This window comes from Xenopus laevis, chromosome 2S, assembly GCF_017654675.1.
Source record: "Xenopus laevis strain J_2021 chromosome 2S, Xenopus_laevis_v10.1, whole genome shotgun sequence".
NCBI lineage: Eukaryota > Metazoa > Chordata > Amphibia > Anura > Pipidae > Xenopus > Xenopus laevis.
In genome coordinates this window covers 145,335,196-145,358,236 of record NC_054374.1, presented here as the reverse complement: position 1 = coordinate 145,358,236, position 23,041 = coordinate 145,335,196, and the positions used below count along the sequence as shown (strand labels likewise).

The following is a 23,041-nucleotide window of genomic DNA, read 5'->3' as shown; positions in this document are numbered from 1 at the left end:
ATTCATGTGATTTTTGCATTTTCCTTTTCACACTGTAGAGGAGGGGTCTGTGGTGAATGATCTTATTCTGTAGCCTGAGTCCAGTTATGTCCCCTGCCCTAGTACTTATAACCTTGTTCTTTCTATCAGGGTTTATATAATAATAAGAATTCTGCCCTTGTCCCAATACCCGTAACAACCAAGTTGACATCTGCTTATTTTAACCCACATTTGGGCCAGCATTTTCGAGACCCTGGTTTATATACAGTATAGATTTTCTTATTTATTCTTTAATTCAAAGAACTGTAATGTGACCTTTAAAGAATTAACGCTTATTGGTTTCTATTTGTCTGTGAAACCCTTTATTTTTTTGAATCCTATTACTAGTGTACTGCCACTTTAAGGGCAGAGACAGACGTGGAGATTCGGGGAGATGTAGGCACCCGGCGACAAATCGCCTCTTCTTTGGGTGACAAATCTCTCTGAACTGCCTTCCTGCCGGCAGGATGGCACTCGTATCACTTAGTTTTCCGAAGTCTCCCAAAGTTACCTCCCGATAAAATTTCAGTCGACTTCGGAAAATGAAGCATTCCAAATTCTATCCCGTCGGCGATTTAGGGGCAGATTCGGGGAGATTAGTCACCAGGCGACAAATCTCCTCTTCTTCGCGGCGACTAATCTCCCGAATCTACGTTCCCCTGCCTTCCGCTGGATAAAATGTAAATTGCCTGGGTGCAGGCACTTCATTATCAGAAGTTGGCCGAAGTTTCCTCGTGAGGCAATTACGGGCGACTTCGGAAAACAAAGCATTCTGTGTGCCTACCCCCAGGCGATTTACATTTTAGCCGGGGGAAGGCAGATCGGGGAGATAAGTCGCCATGAAGAAGAGATTTGTCATCTGGCAACTAATCTCCCCGTGTGGCCAGACCCTTAGGGGCAAATTCACTAAGATTCGTAGTTGCACGCCGCACTTCGCCAGGCGTATTTTCGCCAGCGCTACGCAAATTCACTAAAATCCGAAGTTGTGGTTAGGGGAAGCGTAAGGTTGCGAAGTTGCACTAGCGTTAATTCGCCAAGTAAAGCGAAGTTACGCTAGCGATGCTTAATTTGCATACGGCGCCAAACTGAAGTTACAATGGAGGTATATGTAGCATCACTACACAAGCCTGGGAAACCTTCAAAAAAGAAATAAAATTTTTATTTTGCCCTACACATGTGCCCACTGTATAGTTAAGTTGCCATGAGTTAGGAAATGTAGGGGGGAAGGAGGGTAGCCCCAAAAAATTGTTCGATCTTTTTCAGCCTATCACCCATAAAAAAAGAAAAAACGCCAGCGTTTTCTGGAACTTTTTTTGAAGCAATCCCTATCTATTCTATTGCACTTGGCCTGGTCTGAGGTGGTGAAGGAAGTCTGGCGTAAAAGGTAGCGTTCAGAAAAATGTGGGCGTCAGTGAATTGATGTAGTTAGGTCCGTTGCGCAAATTCGCCAGGCATAAGGGTGCGTAGTAACAGTAACGAATTTACGCCAGTGTCCATTACGGAATCGTCCGTTAACGAAAAAGCGCTACGCTAGTGAATTAACGCTACCGTTAGGCGCTTTGTCCTTTAGTGAATTTGCCCCTTAGATTCTAGCCAATGGGAAGGGGTAGGGGTCTCTTTACCTGTTCTAAATTGATACATTTAGTTGATACATTTGTTATCTTTGTCCCTGCTGAGCAGAATCCCTGAGTTTCATTAAAGACAGATGTTAGAATTGATACAATAATATTGCACAAATGTTACTGAGAAATGTATCAACTAAATGTATCAACTAAATATAGAATATTGTAACAGTTCAGAATCTGCTCCTGGATCACTGAGCTGCCAAGCTGAGACACTAGAGACAGGGATATTCAACTTTAAACTTCAATTTTGGGAAAATGGTAAAAACTAAAAGATGAAAAGCAATTGAAAAAAAGTCTTTGTTTATTGTGAACAATCTGAAAACAACTCAGCTGAAAAAAAGTGTTTGGATGGTGAACAACCCCTTTAACAAAGAAGTAGGGCAAAAATGCTACAGATTATGTTTTGGGGTTCTGCCCTTGATAAATGAATATCTGTGTCTCTTAAAAAGTAGCTCCCCATCTATTAGGAACCCCCAGTGATTATAAATCATATACCTTATCCCTTATCCCAGGCTGGTAGTCCTGGGGGGGAGGGGTCCAGTTTCTCAGGTAAGCAATTATAAACATTGGGATGTGCCTTACATTTGGCACCCACCAGTGACTTTAAGTTTAGCTCTACTTTGAGGACAGACTCAATATACGGTGTATATAGAATATAAATGTGATGAATCAAGGCTGATCATTCAGATTCTCCGTTTATATCAGTAACCAGTACAATTGACATCATAATGTAATAATGAGCCCTGAGCACCATCTTATGTGACAGTCAAAACTAATTTTCTGCTTGATGATTTATGAAGATCCCTAAGCTTCACTTCTCCGCAGCTGTTTAGCACACACTGAGCATGTGCAGTGTCACTGACACTCCTAAACACAATCTAAGATGGGGAGCTCCTGTACACCCAGCATGGATCCCAAGCCTGTGCTGCAGTTTCCAACATATCTGTTTGCTTCAAGCTTCTGCTGCACTCTGAGCACATTGTTTGTATTGTTCCCCTTAATAATTTTCTAACAATAATGCAATAATAACACACGCCATTAGCTGTGTCCTTCAACATGGCAGCTCCCACTTATGTGTATATAATACACAAAAGCCTGAATATCTTGTAAATTATATGCTTATAGACAGTGGGTACTGATGTCATCAGTTATAAACGGTGACTAGTGATGTCATTTTTGTCACATCACTCGCTAAAACTTGTGTATTATAATAAATAAAGTACCCCATGTTGCAAAATATGAGGATATTAGAAGTTACCTTGGAGTTCCATGACGTGTACAAAAACACTTGCCTTGTGTTTTTATATGGTCATGAAACTCCAAGGTAACTTCTAATATCCTTATATTTTACCAAAGGGGGTACTTTATTCACTATACAGTATAAAGCAATTAGCAGATAAAAAATGATCTGGGAATGCAGCTTCCTATACCCACTTTCTATAATTTACTAGGTAAAATAACTGGATGATATGCTATAAATATATAGTCTTTGGGGTTTTGAATCAGGTAGGAAAACATGCCCTGTAGGCATTTGTTACCTTTTATGTTGCTTTATAATACAAATAAGTGAAAATAACACAGAAACATGCCTTAATGGGAATATTTTCATCACTGCTGTGGTTTCAGTTCTCAATGTATTTTTCCAATTCGTAAAGGGATACTGTCATGGAAAAACATGTTTTATTTTTTCAAAACACATCAGTTAATAGTGCTGCTCTAGCAGAATTCTGCACTGAAATCCATTTCTCAAAAGAGCAAACTGATTTTTTTTATATTTAATTTTGAGATCTGACATGGGGGCTAAACATATTGTCAGTTTCCCAGCTGCCCCCAGTCATGTGATTTATGGTCTAATAACCTTCAGTCACTCTTTACTGCTGTACAGCAAATTGGAGTGATATCACCCCCCCAGCAGCCTAACAATAGAACAATGGGAAGGTAACCAGATAGCAGCTGCCTGGTAGATATAATAACAGCACTCTATAGTAAAATCAAGTTCCCACTGTGACACATTCAGTAACATTGAGTAGGAGAAACAATAGCCTGCCAGAAAGAAGTTCCATCCTAAAGTGCAGGCTGAAAGCACATGACCAGGCAAGATGGCTGTCTACACTCCAATATTACAAGTAAAAAATAATGTACTTTAGGAATAAACTTGTATATGGTACAGTGAATTATTTGCAGTGTAAACAGTGTAATTTAGAAATAAAAACTACACCATAAAAATTATGACAGAATCCCCTCAATTAGCTGCTGGCCGCACTGTGCTCTAGCTAGAAGCCAAATAGCAGGTGAATGTTTCTCTCTCGATCCGGTGCCTTGTCACAGCTGGTACAGATGGCAGCGTCAGACGAAACCTTTAGTTTTCAGCAAGATGCATGGTGTCACTTGCACACAGCGCTAAGCCCACAGCCTGGCCGCCAGCCTGGGAATTCAATCTATGGAATCTCATACAAAGAATAACAGTGCCGGCCTTTGCTTTCTTTTCTCTAATGCCGTTTAAAAAATTAATGTAGCCGTCATTATGCCGCAGCCTGGCACAAGGGCTTTTTTTATATTGCCAACTGACATGTGCCCTGATGGGAAATGCAGGCCTCTTCATGCTTTATAGCACCAAGCGAACATACACCGGGCTTATTTATTATGTGGATAGCAGCAAGCATTACAGCAGCACCATACTCCTTATTTTCTTTATAAGACAGTTACTAAATACTACACCTGCTCAGGAACTAATAGTTCTGTTTCCCACTGGAAGCCTAGTAATTATAGGAGAAGGAAAGGCTAAAATTAAGTAAGCTTTATCAGAAAGGTCTATATAAGTACATCAGTAAACCCTCAAAGAAATGCTGCTCCTCTGTCAAAAGAAACAGCATTTCTTTCCTTCTATTGTGTACTCATGGGCTTCTGTATCAGACTTCCTGTTTTCAGCTTAAACCTCAAGGGCAGAACTTGAGCATGCTCAGTTTTCTCCTCCCCAAATCCCCTCCCTGCTGTAATGTGAGCCCAGAGCTATGAGCGAGCTGGGAGAGACTCAGGCAGGAAGTGATGTCACATCAAGCTAATATGGCAGCTGAAACAAAGGCAGACAGTGTCTACAGCTCTTTACTCTGGAATGGTAAAGCATTCTACAGAATAAATACAGTGTTATAGCTTGCACTATCATGGCTAATCTATTGGCAATAAACTGTCTCTGTAGCTTTCCTTCTTCGTTATAGGTGTTTTTTGAATTTGATTGATTTGGCCACCCATGATTCAGCCACATGGACACCAGTGCAGAACTGTAATTTGGGGCTGCAGAGTTCAAATAGATGTATCAAGTGATTGTTGATATGGCAACTTATTATTATCATCCTTTATATAGCCAGGCCCGGAGTTGTGGCGAGGCCACAAAGGCCCAGGGCTAGGGCAGTGAAATTTTAGGGGTGTCATGCCTCCCCGCCGCATCTTAAACTACATTGGGAACTCTGAGTTCCCCTGCACTATGGTGTATGCGTGCGGTGGGTCGGATGTGCGTGTGACAGGCGGGCACTAGGACCCTGAGGCTCGGTGCACCAAGCAATCCGGCACTGTATATAGCCAGTGTCAGACTGGGGTTTCTGGGCCCACTAGGGGGGAATCACCCACTTTGATGCAATGTCATGTCAAGGGCCCATCAAGGCTTGAAAAAGGGCAAGAGTAAGCCAGAAACATTACCTGGTTGTTTGGCTTTAAAAACTCAAGTCTTCACTGTTTGCAATAAAGAGGTGCTGCAGCGGTATTTTTTTCCTGACGGGTCCATTAGCCAGGTCCATTGGGGACTGGGGAAGCTGGATTATATCCCAGTGATGTGGTTCACCCTATTCTTCAGAAGCATGTGTGCGGCCCCTATTGACACATTGCACTAAGGGAACCCTGGAGCTACCACCTCTTTTACTTTGGAATGTATTCAGAATAATTGTACAGTGAGAATTAATACACAGCTTGATAAATATGTCATTTCTATGCACTGATGCTTGGCAATCAGATGATGATGTGTAGTGGATTTGTTCTGTGGTTTGTTTGTTTTTTTACATAGTTTAAAATAAGCCAGTAGTGTAGTTTTTGGAACACTTTGCCCAAATATGTTCGTTGGATTCCAACTATGCCAAAATTACCATTACAAAGAAGCTGCCAAAGCTGCTGCCAGGTTGTTCCGTAATTAAATGGTCTGGCTGGGAAATGTGCTGTAATTTCCATTGTAGCTACTACAATGGTGCAACGAATGTGGATGATCTCATGAGCCTTGTCTTTAGGTGCATCTGTGTCTAGGAGCCACCCACTAATAAAATCAAAATATCCCCCTTTGTCTTGCAGCTTCTCCAGTGGACGGATACATCAAGCCACCAGTCCAACCAGTTTTCAGCACGCAGAGGGAAAAGGGGCCTCCCACAATGTTGCCTATTAATATCGACCCCGAGAGCAAGCCTGGGGAATATATACTCAAGAGTTTGTTTGCTAATTTCACTACCCAAGCAGAGAGGAAAATCCGTATCATTATGGCAGAGCCCCTGGTAAGTACAGTCCCCCTCACAACATCTATATCTGTCTTAAAGGAAAACTACAACCCCAAACAATGTAGGTCTCTATAAAAATATATTGTATAAAGCAGCTCAAAAGTAAAACTCTGCTTCATGTAAATAAACCATGTTCATAATGTTCCATTGGGTAATCATAAATAGAAAACTGTCATTTTAAAAAATAAGGGCCACCCCCTGAGATCCTACGATTCACAAACAAACCAAACAAACCACACGTTTGGTCACATGAGCCAATTAACAGACAGAGTTGTGTCTTTTGCTTCCACACTTCCTCCTGTTACAGTTAGAGCTGCAGTATTTCTGGTCAGGTGATCTCTGAGGCAGCACACAGACCATCACATAATGTTGGTTCAAGTCAAGAGATGTAAAAGGGTAATATTTACTTAAATATATAGACCAGTTTGGTAAGATTATTTAATATGCCACTTAATATGATATAAACTCTCTGTTGCTTAAGTGTTCATTCTGGGAGTATAGTATTCCTTTAATAACCATGACTATTTCATAGTGTAATTCCTCTTTGCACAATCCACCAGTGTTCATCTGTGAGTTTTTACATTGGTATAGCTCAGTATAGAATTATAGAATTGTATAGAATTGTACAAACATTTATGAAATTACAACATGCTCTTTATCTGTTGGGGATGCTTGAATTTGTTGTTGGAGGGCATTCAGTTCATTCTTCCATATCTGTCATTATTCCAAGTTTGGAAATGTTGGCAGGATCCCATCCACTGTTACACTCAGCATTGACCCCCAATCGCCTGCCAAAAATGCATTCATCAGTGCCCATTCCCTAGCCCTCAAGACATCGATTTATGCAAAAGTTTGTAATCATAAATTTGATATGCACCCCCAAACCAGCCCTTTTTGTGGTAGATTTAATTCTTAAAAATGTGTATTTATCCCTTATAACAAGCTCTTAAAAGGAAAAAATAAGCCCAACAATTTTCTCTAGATAATTCAACCAGTAATGAGATGGCAGACTATAAGAATATGATTGGAAGTAAATAGTTAGGGCCACCATAGACAACATCGAATGTCCTTGCCCGAAAAGGTCATTATATGACATTTATGACGATTCACACAGCTGTTCCCATCCATTGTTTAGTCACACAAAGGGCATTGGAATTGCACCAGTGGACTTAGGGCAGAGACACACGATCAGATTCAGGGAGATTTAGTTGCCCTGCGATAAATCGCCTCTTCTTCGGGGCAACTAATCTCCCCGAACTGCCTCCCGCCGGGTAGAATCGAAATCGCCAACGGGATGGCACTTGGAGTGCTTAGTTTCCTCATGAGGCAACTTCGGGCGATTTCAGAAAAAGAAGCACTCGGTAGGCAGGAAGGAAGTTCGGGGAGATTGGTTCCCCCAAAGAAGAGGAGATTTGTTGCTGGGCAACTAATCTCCCCGAATCTGAGCGTGTCTCTCCCTTAGTCCCAATTTATATTATCATTTAAAGGACACATACCCAACTAAATAAAAACTGGACCTATTAGTATTATGATATGAGGTTTAAGGTTTCTATACTTAAGGTTTCTGTGCAGTTTAACCCCCATGGGGTAAGTTTGGAAAAATATGAAAAAAAGCCATTGTAATATGTCAAATATTAACCACATGAATTACTTTAATTCTTATCATTCCAGAGTCTTTTGATTTTGTTATGCTGTGTGTTGCCAGTAAACATGTGGCATGGAATGTAGATTCCATGTCATCAGAAAGATCATGCTTTTATGCCCGCTCCCCTAATTCTACAGTGGGTGGAACGTAAAAAGTTAAAGGGGCAGTACCTAAATTTGTAATGTGTTATATAAAACACATTATGATCATATGATTTAATATACTATTTATAAATTAATATATAGAGAGTCTGAGTTAGTGAACAATAATTGGCTTCATCAACAACAGAATGACAACATTTTTAACTTATTGGGCCTTTTAGGTATAGTCAAGTGTAGTTATTACATTGCAGATTGTGGACAAGGATCAGTGTGCTCAGCCTGTCTGAAGGACTCAGGGGCATTTAAAGCATATTATGGTGTAAGATGGACTCTTGGTGAAGGAACAATGCATGGATTAAAATTCCCCCTATCCACTTCCTTTCTTAACTATACAAATATTTAGTAATCTGTCTCTGCCTAGATGACTAATACTAATATTTATTTATTTACTTGTTTGCCGGCACCAGCTCTTATGGATACATCAGTCATGTTTTTCCTTTATCATATCTGTGCAGGCAAAGGTATTGGGGACCTTTATGGTCTTCACATCTCCTCAGGAGCTGTTGTGGGTTTGGGGATAACATGTATGGCTATTTTTTTGTTTTCTAAGAGTTTTCCAGTGGCAGCAAGGCACTTCTAAATACCAACAAGTGGGGACCTTTATCCACCTCTACAACTAAGGATGGCAATTAAAATCAATTTGACAATGTATTAGTATTCAGAATTAATACTGTAATACAATCTTTAAAAATTGGCTGGCCGGCCCACCTTTATATACCTTACTTCTTAAAATAATATCCAGTTCAAGATGTTTAGCCCAAAATAAAGTCACACCTTATTAATGTTCAATAGCACCAGTGACACACATAGGGTGTCCCCTGTCACTATATTCACGCAAAACAATTCAGGGTAAATTAGAAACAATCTCACCCACATCCAAGGTTAGAACTGTGCTCCTTCTCCTATATATTCAGCGACCTTTCTCCACTCTGCACTCCATTTTGCCGATCTGCAATCACCTCTGCACCATTAGATCTCTGCCTCCTCCCTCCTGATACCTTCCACACTATGGTGTCTTGCTTATTTTCAGCATGCGTTCCACCTTATATAATACAGCTATATGCAACTTTTATACAATTGTGCTGCGGGTTTCACTCTATATTGAGCTTCCTCAGGCACTAATATAGACCTGGGAACAGGGCCGGATTTACATAGTGGGCGCCCCTAGGCCCATTGTGGTTCATCGCCCCTGTCCCTTCCAGGCGGACCGGAGCAATGGGGATTGGTGCATGGGAAATTTAAAAAATGTTTGTATCTCCAGCGCATCCCCAGTGTTTTTGAACCAATGTGGGTGTGGTTGGGAAGCACGCCGCTCCCCTAAAATCCTGCCACCCTAGGCCCAGGCCTAGGTGGCCTTTTCACAAATCCGGGCCTGCCTGGGAAAGGGAAAACTCCTAACAGAATGAAGACCTGAACACCTTGCAGGGCTCTTGACCATGAAGAGGGGCATTAATGAAATGCCGGAAATGGATCATCCTGCTGGACTGATGGCTTGGGAGAAGACAGAAAAGTGATGTCTCAAGTCTTTGGGTTAAGGAGGCTCAGCATCTAAGCAATTGCCTCTGGTTAGAGCACTATAGAGTACACATTGCACAGAGCACTTAGGTGGAGGGGCAGTATACCCCCGATTGTAAAATACACGGATAATATAAGTCAACAAGGAGTTCCATGACTATATAAATGTTTTTAATACAGAGCATGGATCTCCAAGGTGACTTCTAATATCTGCATATTTTACAACTGAGGGTAGATTATTATTAAAAATATTCACAAAATTTACATCATAAAAGTATGTATCTTCATTTGGAAGACTGCTGAATTCTGTCATCAAGTCCATCAAGTTCAACCCCTCCAAATGAACCCCAGCGCACAAGGGGGTATATTTATCAAAGAGTGAAGTTAATAGTGAAGTTCCGCCACTAGAGTGAAATTCCGCCACTTCCCATTCATTTCTATGGGGTTTTAAAGGCGTATTTATCGAAGGGTGAACTTTCACTTTCACCCATTGATAAATATGCCTTTCAAAATCCCATAGAAATGAATGGAGAGCTGCGGAATTTCACTCTAGTGGCGGAACTTCACTCTTTGATAAATTTACCCCACAGAGCATATACACTCCTACAGACCTATCTATGCTCTCTCATATAAAAACTAAATATAAACACACCAATATCATTACTAATTGTAGGTAATATTATCGCAAGAGCCTTTTATATTATGCTTGTTCAAGAAATCATCTTAAAGGCACCAATAGAATCTGCCATGACAACATCACACTGCAGGGCATTAGAAGAAAACAAACCCAACACCATGTGCAATTTCAAACTTCAGCAGGAGTCGTGTAACGTTCACTGGACTCTGGAGTAGTAAAAATCTCATCCTCTGTCATGATTGTGGCATTTCACCATTTGACAAAAATTCAGGAGAACTCTTCCCGATTGCCTAATGACAGTGGTCAATTTTGTATTAATTATTGTCTGGGTCTATTTTCCATGGTTTGAACTAGGGCCCCTATTTCCACTGAATACAAGAACAGTACAGAAGGCTTTGCTGAGATAAAGTGGAAAACTTGACTGACCCGTGTAAGCCCTGACACCAACCCAACTGAACCCCTGTGGGACGAACTGGAATGTTGAGTGCCCAACCTCACTAATGCTCCTAGGCTAAAAGGAGGCAGATCTGGCCAACATTGTCCCAATATTTAGTGGAAACTTTCCCAGGATAGTAGAGACCAACTGCATATTAATATCATTGGTTTGGGAATGAGATGTTGGACAGGCAGGTGTCCCAATACTTTTGGCCATATTTTTGATGTGTATATATAATACCACCACCATGGGAAAGAAGAATATTGTAATCTTTTTAGGAGCACATGACTGGGTGTGCGTTCATGGGAAACAGTACTGAGGGATGTTATTTTTGGAGTGGCCTGTGACAAATTACTTTCACTGAATGAAACATGATATGAAAATGATCGGAGCTGAGTAATGATTTCCTCTAGCCTGTTCAGAGGTGATTACCACTTTATTGTTTTGCTTGGTAATGCATGCTGTGCGTGTGGATGCTCTTAATGGATATAAGGCTGTTCCCACCCTCAAGTTGATTCAAGTATAATTCCCCTCATTATTTTTGTTTGGGGGTTACAGCACTTCGTTGTTTTGCCTACCTTTTAAGACTCTTGACAATTCACAACCTTCTGAGCATAGTGTAGCATCTCTCCTCAAATCACTAACATCTACCTGATTATTTGCTTACAATTTCATTAAAGCATATTCTGAAACAAGTTCAAAACAAAATGCTGTTTATTTTTCTGTTGACCCTGCACAGATTCTTCCTCCTCCTCTTTCAACATACTGTATTCCACTCATTTTCCTTGTAAAGGCAGGAAAATTCCATCGGGATTTTGCAGAAAGCTTGAAAATGGTATGACCCTTGCCAAAAACAGATTGTAGAAAAGTCACAATATTTATGACCAGCAGGGTTTACATCAACAATTCAGCCTGTGAAGAATGCTTTTGGTAGGGGCAAGCAATATGACTGCACCCATACTTAAATCCAGTTCTTGGAGATATACAGTAGTTCTACAAGGTCTACAAGTCAATAAACCTGATTGTACAAAGTTTATGACCCCCCCCCCTGTACACAGATTCATTCATAGAAAAATTCATTGATTCATAACAACTTACTACAACTAACATATACTTCTACTTTTATATGTTTATATTGATTCTGTAATATTTATTTTCCAGGAAAAACCATTAACAAAATCACTTCAGAGAGGAGAGGATACACAATTTGACCAGGTAAGTTTTTTTCTCATCATCTCATCCATAGTAAGTAGCTCCAGTTAATTGCTCATAGGGTGCAGACAAATGCAACACCTAAAAGGGAGATCATTTAGCACCATCACAGTGCACCTAGGCCCTCTTTGTGACTGCCATCAGGAGCATCACAGATCAGCACCAGACATATCAAACCTTCCCACCAAATTTTGTGGAAGATACACAATTTTGACCCCTCACCCAGGCCTACCTTCACCTTATGTTATTCCCTTGGGTTTCCAGTTTGTCCTGTGTATTCAGCGTTCACATGTGCAGTAAGCCTTCAGTAATGTCGTTAGTTGATTGAGTCTTTGCTCCCCAACTCTTTTTACAATTGAATGTGGCTCACAAGTAAAAAAAAAGGGTGAGGACCCCTGTTCTAGAAAAAGTGAGTCAGTGAACATTAGTTCATTAATTACCCTCCATACAAGAGCATGGAGGGTAAGGTAATAGTAGCTCCACCATGGAGGGTAAGGTAGTAGTAGTTCTCCCCCAGGCTATGTTTGCGTGTAATGAATGGACCACAGTACTGACAAGGCTATAGTCTATTCCTGTTCCACGTCTACTATAAGGTATCTGGACCACATGGGGTACTGACATTCTGGAAGGTGTATAATTTCAACTCCCCTGCTATTCCTTCAGTGGTGATGTTCTGTGCTGTATTTGCTCCACCTGTGATTGTAACTAGCATTTATTAGCTACCTCATGTGCTGTGAGTATTATCATCCCTGTTTTGCTGAATGAAGTTTTGTTGTTTGCAAAGAACCCTTGGTGTCCATTTTCATTTATTTTACATCTTTGGCCATATAGAGGTGTAGTTCAACAACACCCTTGGGCTTCTTTCACTTTGTGAAGGCTCATCCTGCTGAATGAGGGTCTAATGTAACCCATACTCTACTCCACTACTTGGTATTTGTATTTTTAAGCCAAAATAGGGTTACAATAGCACAGTAATGTGGTTGGTGCGGCTGGGTAGTTTAGTGGCCTGTCTTTATAAATCGGACTAAATTTGCTGCTCCATCCAACCCAGCCCTTTTAGGCAAATGACACTCGGGGCTGAAACTCGGCCTACTGAAATACACAGGCCTAGAATCAGCCCCTATGGTAGAATCAGCCCCTAACCCTTGTGTGCAACTGGGTCCATTGTGTCGGCCTGCGTGCAGATACACATGGCGTATTTTGGCTCCAAAATGCGAGTTTGCATTTTGCCGCCAAAATCCTGTGCTTGTGTTTGCACCCAGGCCAGTGTAAATAGATAGGCAAGGTAAGGGGCTGATTGCAGGCTAAGTTTATGCCCCATGTGACATTTGCCTTAATCCGGCAGGCCGTGTCTATGTTCTGCCATAAAACTGTGATGTGGAACACTGATAAAAGTAGAAGCAGAAACTATTTTATCAGCTGTACATACCTTATCTGATAACATAGTGAATACAGCACTTTGACAGCAAACATGAGGCAAGTAGGCCAAACTGTGACTAAAAATAGGAACCTTTTCAGACTGTTCTTGTGCCGCTTACATGGGAAGACCTTCTTGTGGCCATTCATTCTCACTGTGAGTCCTGGTTTAATATGTAACATGGATACTTCGTCACTTACTCATCTTTACCACAGGACGTTGGCTCTGAGTGGCCCTGTGAATGAGTAATTTCTCTCATACAGCGGGGAAGGATCTGTACATTTGCCAGCACTGCCTTCCGTTACATAGAATAGTATGGTTAATCAGCAGCGTCATTATATTGTTTGTGTTTCAATCACTGCTTCACACAAGGCTAACCAAACAAAGTCAGTATTTGTATGCCACGTTCAGTGTCAAGATGCCCTCATTTACTGGTGCCTGGAATATATTATTGTTAATGCTTGTCATGGCCCTTACGGGAAGCGGGAAAGCTGCAGCCAATCGGATCACAGTTTCTGTTGCTACAGTGCTCCTAGTGTTCTCCACAAATGTCCAGGTGCCTTGGGTTGCAGGGAATCTAATTTGACGATCACGCAGACTTGCTCTCCAGATCTTTGCTGTGCTTGTGGTACATGGTCAATTTAAAATGATGTTTTGTGATGGAGTTGCATACCTATTGTATGGTCACCTGAGTCTATATTTGAAAAATTCTTTTGAGAGTGCATAACCTATTGTATGGAGTTGCATACCTCCCAACATTCTGGGAATGGAAATAGAGACAAAAAAAGCGTGTTGAAATGTTTGACCATGCCCCTTTTTCAGCCACACCCCTAATTACCATGCCCATTTTACAAAATTTGCCAGGTTATGAAAGGTTAAACACATTTCTGTAGTTTTAATGTTTTATTACAGTTTTACTAATGAAGGTGAATCGTCCTTTAAGCTGTGAGTCTAACATCTCCCAAGGGACAAAACTGTTACAAATGTAAGTTAAGTATCTATTCTGGGCTCTCTGCCAAGATCCAATTAAGTTAGAAACATTGTATCTTTTTTGGCTGTTCGGTACAGAGAAATCGTGAAACAAACGCAGGACTGCGGGTTGAGCTGTAAAAAGAGGGACTGTCCTGCTCAAACGGGACAGTTGAGAGGTGTGGAGTTGGGAAAATAGCCTTGTGGGCTACACCCAACTCCCCTGCCTCTCGGTTGCACAGCCCTCCACCCATGTTAGACAGGGGAAATGAGTGGTTAGGGCTGACTTTGTATTACCTGATATTTGGTGTGTTGTTGCTAATTTCTGCAGCTGTGTGCTGTCATTGTGTTAGTGTGTTACATTCATCACTATTCTGCATTACAGCACCATGATGCAGCCCCCTATCTATTTAAAGGGGGTGTTCACCTTTAAATTAACTTTTAGTATGATGTAAAGAGTGATATTTTGAGGCAATTTGCAATTGTTTTTTTAATTTTTTTTATTATTTGTGTTTTTTTAGTTATTTAGCATTTTGTTCAGCAGCCATTTCAACAATCTGTTTGATAGGGTCCAAATTACCCTAGCAACCATGCATTGATTTGAATGTGAGACTGGAATATGAATAGGAGAGGGCCTGGATTGAAAGCTGAGTAATAAAAAGTAGAAATAACAATACATTTGTAGCCTTACAGAGCATTTGTTTTTAGATGGGGTCAGTGACCCCCATTTGAAAACTGGAAAGAGTCAGGAGAGGAAGGCAAATAATTCAAAAACTATAAAAAAAAGAAAAAATCAATAATAATTGAAAAGTATTCATTTTGGGGGTATAGTCTCCCTTTAACGCTTCTTATTGGTTTTACATTACAATCACCAAGAAGCACTTAAGGCCAACTAAAGCCTTACATAAACATTAACTATATGTATCTCTTCATACCAGGAGAGCAGGCTTTTGACAGTAAAGTTAAGCCCTTTCTCTCTGCGTCTATCTTTGTAATATTGTAAGTTTTACTAATGAAGGTGCAGAAATAATTGTCACCTATTAGTTCTATGCAGGGTAAGAACATCTAAAGGGATGTGAGAAGATGAGGGCAGGAGCCTGTGGGGGTTCATGGACTTAGCGCTGATGTACTTGGAGCGTATGCAGCAGTCACATCACTAGGGTTGCCCCTGTCTGGTTTTGACCCAGACAGCCCGTTTTTTTGAAGGGTAAAACTGCCTGCCTGGTTTTCAAAATCAGGAGAACTGGGCAGTAGTGATGGGCGAATTTGTCCCATTGCGCTTTGCCAAAAAATTTGCGAATTTCCCGTGAAAATTTTCTAAATGGCGAAAAATTCACGAAACGCGAATGTTGTTGCCGGCATCAATTCTTTTGACACCGCACACAATTCCGAAACTGTTGACAATTCCGATGCCAGCGTCAAATTTACGTGCATTAAAGTCAATGGGCGCTTTTAATTGTCGCCAGGGTCGGAATTGTCACCGGCGGCTATTTCACGAATTTATTTGCCAGGCGACAAAACGCAGAAATATGCCGCAAATTTGCACCTGGCGAATAAATTCGCCCATCACTTCTGGGCAGTTTTCCCTATGATTGACGAGGCGCTCGACTAATCTCGATCGCCACATTATAGCCCACAATTCCGAAACCGTTGACAATTCCGATGCCAACGTTAAATTTACGTGCATTAAAGTCAATGGGCGCCTTTAATTGTCGACAGGGTCGGAATTGTCACCGGCGACTATTTCACAAATTTATTTGCCAGGCGACGAAACGCAGAAATATGCCGCAAATTTGCGCCTGGTTAATAAATTCGCCCATCACTACTGGGCAGTTTTCCCTATGATTGACGAGGCACTCGACCAATAGCCGATCGCCACATCATAGCCCACCCCTGATGTTATGCCCCTCCCCCATTGTGTCCCAGCCCCGCCCCCTGCCCAGATCCAACTTAACTACAAAGTATGGTGAAATATATTGTGTTTGTCAGAATTTGTGAACTTTAGCCTGACGTGTGAATGATAGCAGGCTCGGGTGTAAGGAGCTGCCTAATAATTGGATATCTTATATTTTACGTTATTTGCAAAGGTCAATTTTTTCCTAAAATAGATGGGAAAAGGAAATTGTTTCATAGCAATCCACATAAATTGCTTCCCACCTTCTGAGCTGCCTCCCCTGCTTTAAAACTCTGTGTATTTTTCCTTTATACAATGAATATTTTTAGCTCGCTGATTTCATAAGTGTGACCCACCCAAGCCTCTGTCAGGCTTGTTATTGTAACCGAGCAATGTTACATGGAAAGGTAATGTCTGGCCAGCTTTTAGAATATACATGGGCACTTTAAATAGCCTTAAACTGAATACCAAAGAGGCAGGGGGTTTAAACTATGTCCAAGTCAAAGTTTTCTTTGTAAGAGATGTTGGCCCTTGCTCCTTTCATCAGTAAAGGAAGCAGAATTATTTTGCGTGCGATAACCCTCTGTACTCCGACTGATAAAGTCACCCACAGTGGGAGCACCAAGGGAGACTAAGTGCAACCAGATAATGATACTAAACGTATGAGGATAGGGGAAAGGGAATCTGGACATCACCCAACAGGCTTTTTTAGGAGCAGGAGTTTTAAAGGACTATGATCACCCAAATGAAATAATTGAGTCTACATATATTGAAATATTTGTTTTATGGGATTGGTCCCTTTTGGAGAACTGATAGGCAGGCAGTCATGTGATTATTTAAAAAAGCAAAACATAATTTTGTATTTTATCAGTATACATGCTGACAATTGTCCAAATTTCATAAAGTATAAATTCCTGGAATTTCATTGTTACACATAGAGGTCTATGAAGACAATGGTTCTCATGGAGCTACAAACAAAATGCAAGCTGTTGTTCTTGCAGGTTGGTTTATCAGTTATTTTCTACTATAGACCTTGGCTGTTGGCCAGCTGTTGATCAGATGTTGCACTCCAAAAGATTTAGCCCTCACGCCAGCACCGGGCCAACTGGCCAATCTTCTTTGTGTGACATCATTCTGGCCCTAAACAGGTAGCACCTCAGTTCTTTGTATTTTTTCTAGTTTTGATGATACATTTTTTCGGCTTAATCATTCAAAAACTGTCTACAGTCCCAAACATGGAGGGGAGTTTGGCCAGTTACATTGAAATATAGTATAATAGAAATCATTTTTATCAAAAAACATCTGTATAGAGGGGCGTTTGGTCCGTGGGGCTGCCTAGTTGCTAGTATAGAGAGCTCAATTGCACTCTCTGCACTAGAAGAGTTGAAATTAGGATTTAAAATCATAAGATCTCCATCCCCAATACACCTGTCCTCGTGCCCCTACTAATCCCACCTACCAATTGTGCAACCACCTGTTGCCCCCTAGGTATGTGCCTTCAATTGTGGTTTATAGAATGTCAGCTTCTTATTTAGCTTATTAAGAGGTCCTTGACAGAACGTATATTCTTTATTTGCAGGCAGGGGGTAAATAGAGGTGCATGGAATGATGAAGAATTCAGTCCTGGGCCTCTTGTTAGTTACAGATGTAAGTGCCCCAAGTAATCAGTATCTGTGAAATACAAAACAATTAATTTGACCAAAAGCGTGCCACATATTCAGGGTCTAACTGGTCTCTGCACCTGCATAGTACTTGTAGCACTATATTCATGAGCAGAATGAAGGTGTCTGTGCTGTGTTTGGGAGCACAGAGTGGTCATTCTTTTAAATTCAGTGTAAAGTGCAAAAAAAAAATATAGATTGCTTCTGTTTTTTACATTTTGCACACCTGCCCTGAGCTTACAGTTATATAATTAAATTAGTTGAAAAAAGACAAAGTCCATCAAGTTCAACCCCTCCAAATGAAAACCCAGCATCCATACACACACCCCTCCCTACTTTCACATAAATTATATATACCCATATCCATACTAACTATACAGTTTAGTATCACAATAGCCTTTGATATTATTAACCTCACTGACCTCACTGTGAAGAACCAAATTTCCTCTAGTCTGAAGGGGTGGCCTCTGGTACGGTGATCCACTTTATGGGTAAAAAGGTCCCCTGCTATTTGTCTATAATGTCCTCTAATGTACTTGTAAAGTGTAATCATGTCCCCTCGCAAGTGCCTTTTTTCCAGAGAAAACAACCCCAACCTTGACAGTCTCCCCTCATAATTTAAGTCTTCCCTCCCTCTAACCAATTTAGTTGCACTTAGTCTCTGCACTCTCTCCAGCTCATTTATATCCCTCTTAAGGACTGGAGTCCAAAACTGCACTGCATACTCCAGATGAGGCCTCACCAGGGACCTATAAAGAGGCATAATTATGTTTTCATCCCTTGAGTTAATGCCCCTTTTTTATGCAAGACAGAACTTTATTTGCTTTAGTAGCCACAGAATGACACTGCCCGGAATTAGACAACGTGTTATCTACAAAAAAAAAACAAGATCCTCCTCAGTTAAAGGGGTTGTTCACCTTCCAAACACTTTTTTTCAGTTCAGTTGTTTTCAAATTGTTCCCTAGAAACAAAGACTTTTTTCAATTATTTTCCATTATTTATTTTTTACTGTTTTTTCAAAACAGTTGAATGTTCCTGTCTCTGGTGTTTCAGTCTATCTGCTCAGTTATTCCGGCGCACTCTAAATTGTTACAATTTTGCAACATTTAGTTGACACAATTAGTTGATATATTTCTCAGCAGCATCTCTGGAGTACTAGCAACTATTGTATGAATTCACATCAACAACAGCTGCCTGTAATGAAACCAAGAGATTCTGCTCAGCAGGGACAAAGAAGAAGAAATTCATCAACTAAATGTATAAATTTTGAACGGTTTACAGGGTCGGCGACCGCCCTCACAAAGCTGCTTTAGAAGGTGAAAAATGACACTTTACATTTCATTATTAGAAAAACTGTGACACATAGAAAATAGAAAGTAATGGGAAAAAGTTATTATTTCTGAAAACAACTAGTTGTGAACAACATCTTTAAGGAACCCCCAACACACTGCCATTTAGTGCATTTATATTATACTTGCAAATAACTCCACGATATTACCCCTCCTTAATACTACAGTCTTTATGTAATATCTATTTGTCTTATATTTAAGCAAAACAGTAACCACTTTCAGGAAATGGTTAACAACTTTTGAGCTCTAAATGTTACAGATGCCAAGTTAAATATTAGAAAATGTTTGTCTCCAATGGCATTTTAAAGTTACATGAATGGATTCTTTACAGAATCTGTGTTGTTGCATGGACCTGATATCCCCCCCGAGCTGTAAGCCGCTCATTTATGATGGAAGAATGTGATCATTTTGGGCAACAAGTAGATATTTATCCAGGAGCAGCCTCCCTTTCCCAGTGAGCATAGAGCTAGAATTCATGCCTTCCTCGGCTTTAATTCCAATAAACGAAAGGAGTAACCAACTGGCTGGCGAGACTTTCCTCCCTTCCTGTTCTCTTTAGTCATTCATTTTCTTGCTCAAATCCCACCCTTCCTTCCTGCATTGACTTAAAAGAGCACAGGGAGAGAATAAAATACATATATATATATATATATATATATATATATATATATATATATATATATATATATATATATATATATATATGTATGTGTGTGTGCATGTGTTATACGTGTGTATGCTGACCTTTTTCCCTTCCACGTGCATCTTCCATCCATGCTGAAAGTAAAAGGCACTGTATGTGCTGAGGAATGAATCAGGTTATGTTTGAAGCTGAATGAAGTTATTATGCCCAGCAGTACCCCATGTTACTGGCACAGAGCAAATGAGTTACACCTCAATAAACTGGAGATGTTTGTATAGGATTCCTGATGCTTACAGGCTATGAAGGCTGAATTATTCCTAGCAAGCAAAGAGACAGTTCTCACTCACTATAAAGTATGACTCATGAGCTGTAAATCCCTTTTGGGTGCCGCAAGTGATTGTGGAGAATCTACATATGTCACTGACCACCTTGCTGGTTTTACAATGGATATACTGGAAATCCTTATATATAATGCAGTGTGAATTTGTATGGATATCTTTGTTGTCACATAAATAAACACAGATGTCCATCAAGTTTAGCCTTAAAAAGAAATGTTAAAAGGCATGAGAGAACCCGCACTCCTTGGTTAGTGAACCAAAAATATCTTAATTTTTCAAACTTGTGCATCCAACGTTTCGACCCACATTAGGGCCTAGGACCTATTGTGGGTCAAAACGTTGGATGCACAAGTTTGAAAAATAAAGATATTTTTGGTTCGCTAACCAAGGAGTGCGGGTCCTCTTGAACTATACATAAATACTTTGACCCTGCACCTACGCTTATGGAAGACTGGTTCAGAGTGCAAGCGTCTGATTCAGGTTATAGATATATATATATATTATAGTAATGGACAGCACTTCGTTCCAATTTTCAACCTGGGTGCACGGTAATGGAATTACATATGCGTAAAAAAGTCCAGCAACACCAGGATTTTTAGTAAATGAAAAAGTGTGTTATTGCATGTACAACCGACGTGACGTTTCGGTCCCTGTTGGGACCTTTCTCAAAAACGAAACGTCACGTCAGTTGTAGATGCAATAACACACTTTTTCATTTACTAAAAATCCTGGTGTTGCTGGTCTATATATAAATATATATCATCATCATCATCATTTATTTATATAGCGCTGTCAAGATACGCAGTGCTTTACTGCAATTATAGCAAACAGGGAATAAATGGTGGATAACAAACAAGGATTACAGAATACAATAGGGTTAGAAGGACCTAGAGATTAGAGTTTACAAACTAAAAGGTTAGGGTACAATTGAGACATTAGGATTATATAAACATTTTGTCATTTTTGATACAGCAATGATTAATTAAGGTACATCGAATAAGCCTCTTTAAACAGATCGGTCTTTAAGGAGCGCTTGAAAGTTTGGAAAGAAGGAGAAAGTCTGACAGCTTGTGGGAGAGAGTTTCAGAGAAAAGCAGAAGCCTGAGAGAAGTCTTGTAGACGAGAATGGGCAGAAGTGATTAGAGGAGAAGTGAGGCGAAGATCAGAAGCAGAGCGTAGGTTTCGTGAAGGATTGTATTTGGAGATTAGAGATGAAATATAGGGAGGGGTTTCAATATTAAGGGCCTTGAATGTGAGTGTAAGTAATTTGAATTTGATTCTAGAAGAGATTGGGAGCCAGTGAAGGGACATACATATGGGAGCAGCTGATGTTGAGCGGCGAGCTAGATGAATGAGTCTAGCGGCCGTGTTTAGAACAGATTGGAGTTGTGAAAGTGACTTGTTGGAATACCTGCGAGGAGTAAGTTGCAGTAATCAAGGCGGGAGATGATGAGAGACTGAATCAGTGTTTTAGTTGATTCTGAACTGAGATAGGGTCGTATTCGAGCAATGTTAGGCAGTTGAATACGGCAAGATTTTGCAAGTGTTTGAATGTGTGGTGAAAAAGACAGATGAGAGTCTAAGATAACTCCTAGGCAGCCTGTGTGGTGGAATGAAAGGTGGTGTTGTTTACGGTGAGTGATATCTGAGGGACAGGGGAAGATCTTGGAGGAAATATAATGAGTTCTGTTTTAGAAAGGTTCAGTTTCAGGTGGCGCTGTGACATCCAGGAGGAGACAGCAGAGAGACAGTCTGTGACTTGGGAAAGGACAGAATTAGAAAGATCAGGAGTAGACAAGTAGAGTTGGGTTTCATCAGCATAAAGGTGATACTGAAGTCCAAATGACTGAATGAGTTTTCCTAGTGAAGTTGTATAGAGCAAGAACAGCAGGGGGCCAAGAACAGAGCCTTGAGGAACGCCAACAGAGAGTGGGAAAGTAGTAGAAGTAGAGTTAGAGAAGGAAACTTTAAAGGAACGGTCAGACAGATAAGATGTAAACCATGAAAGAGCAGTGTCCCGAATGCCAGAGTGTAGAATGTCAAGGAGGAGTGTGTGGTCAACTGTGTCAAAGGCTGCAGAGAGATCTAGAAGGATTAGAATGGAATAATGACCTTTAGACTTTGCCAATAGAAGATCATTGGTTACTTTGGTGAGTGCAGTTTCAGTCGAGTGTGATGGGCAGAAGCCAGATTGCAAGGGGTCGAGGAGGGAGTTGTGAGTGAGATGCTGGATCAGGCGTTTGTAAACAAGCCTTTCTAGTAATTTGGAAGAAGGGAGATCGGTCGATAGTTAGTAGGAGAGCTGGGATCAAGGGAAGGTTTTTTGAGGATAGGAGTGATTAGTGCTTGTTTGTATAATGATGGAAAGGTACCAGTAGAGAGTGAAAGATTAAATAGGTGGGTAAGTGCAGGAGAGAGTGTATCAGAGATTGGGTGGAGGAGGCGAGAGGGTATGGGGTCAAGGGAGCAAGTGGTGGGTTTTGAGCAGGCTAGACGTTTGCTAACTTCATCTAGAGTTGCAGGGGTGAAGGAGTGCAAAGAAGATGTGAGCGGACTGCACGTTGGTCTGAGATTGTTGTCGGACTGTATGCTCAGCCTAATGAGATCGATTTTTTCATTAAAGAAATGAGCAAGGTCTTGGGCATACGTATATATATATATATATATATATATATATATATATATATATATATATATATATATACAGTATACATACCAGTGTGTAGTTTGCACTCTCTATAACATAAATGCCAGGGTGCTATAATGATAATAAAAAAACTATATAACATCATATAAAACTGCACTCACAGGTGTCAGGCAAAGTGGTAATTTATTTAACTGATGCTTCAGTCTCAGCAGAGACCTTGAATCCAGGCGCAAAAACGAAACTTGCACCCAGGACCCCCAACCCCCCTCCACACGGAAATTATTTGTGCCATATTTGCATCAGCATGAACCTGTGGAAATTGTAGCCTAGGGGCATTACATC

General features: G+C 40.6%; 1 protein-coding gene across 5 annotated transcripts in view; it reads left to right on the top strand.

The window, feature by feature from the left end:
- Nucleotides 1–23,041, top strand: part of fry.S (FRY microtubule binding protein S homeolog) — a 275,333-nt gene that overhangs the window by 133,036 nt on the left and 119,256 nt on the right. For all 5 annotated transcript variants that reach the window (XM_041584507.1, XM_041584502.1, XM_041584506.1 and 2 more), the window contains 2 exons: nucleotides 5,976–6,172; nucleotides 11,731–11,784. In XM_041584507.1, coding sequence (XP_041440441.1) covers nucleotides 6,053–6,172; nucleotides 11,731–11,784 — 174 coding nt within the window. In that variant the 5' untranslated portion in view covers nucleotides 5,976–6,052. The remainder of the gene's footprint in view (nucleotides 1–5,975; nucleotides 6,173–11,730; nucleotides 11,785–23,041) is intronic.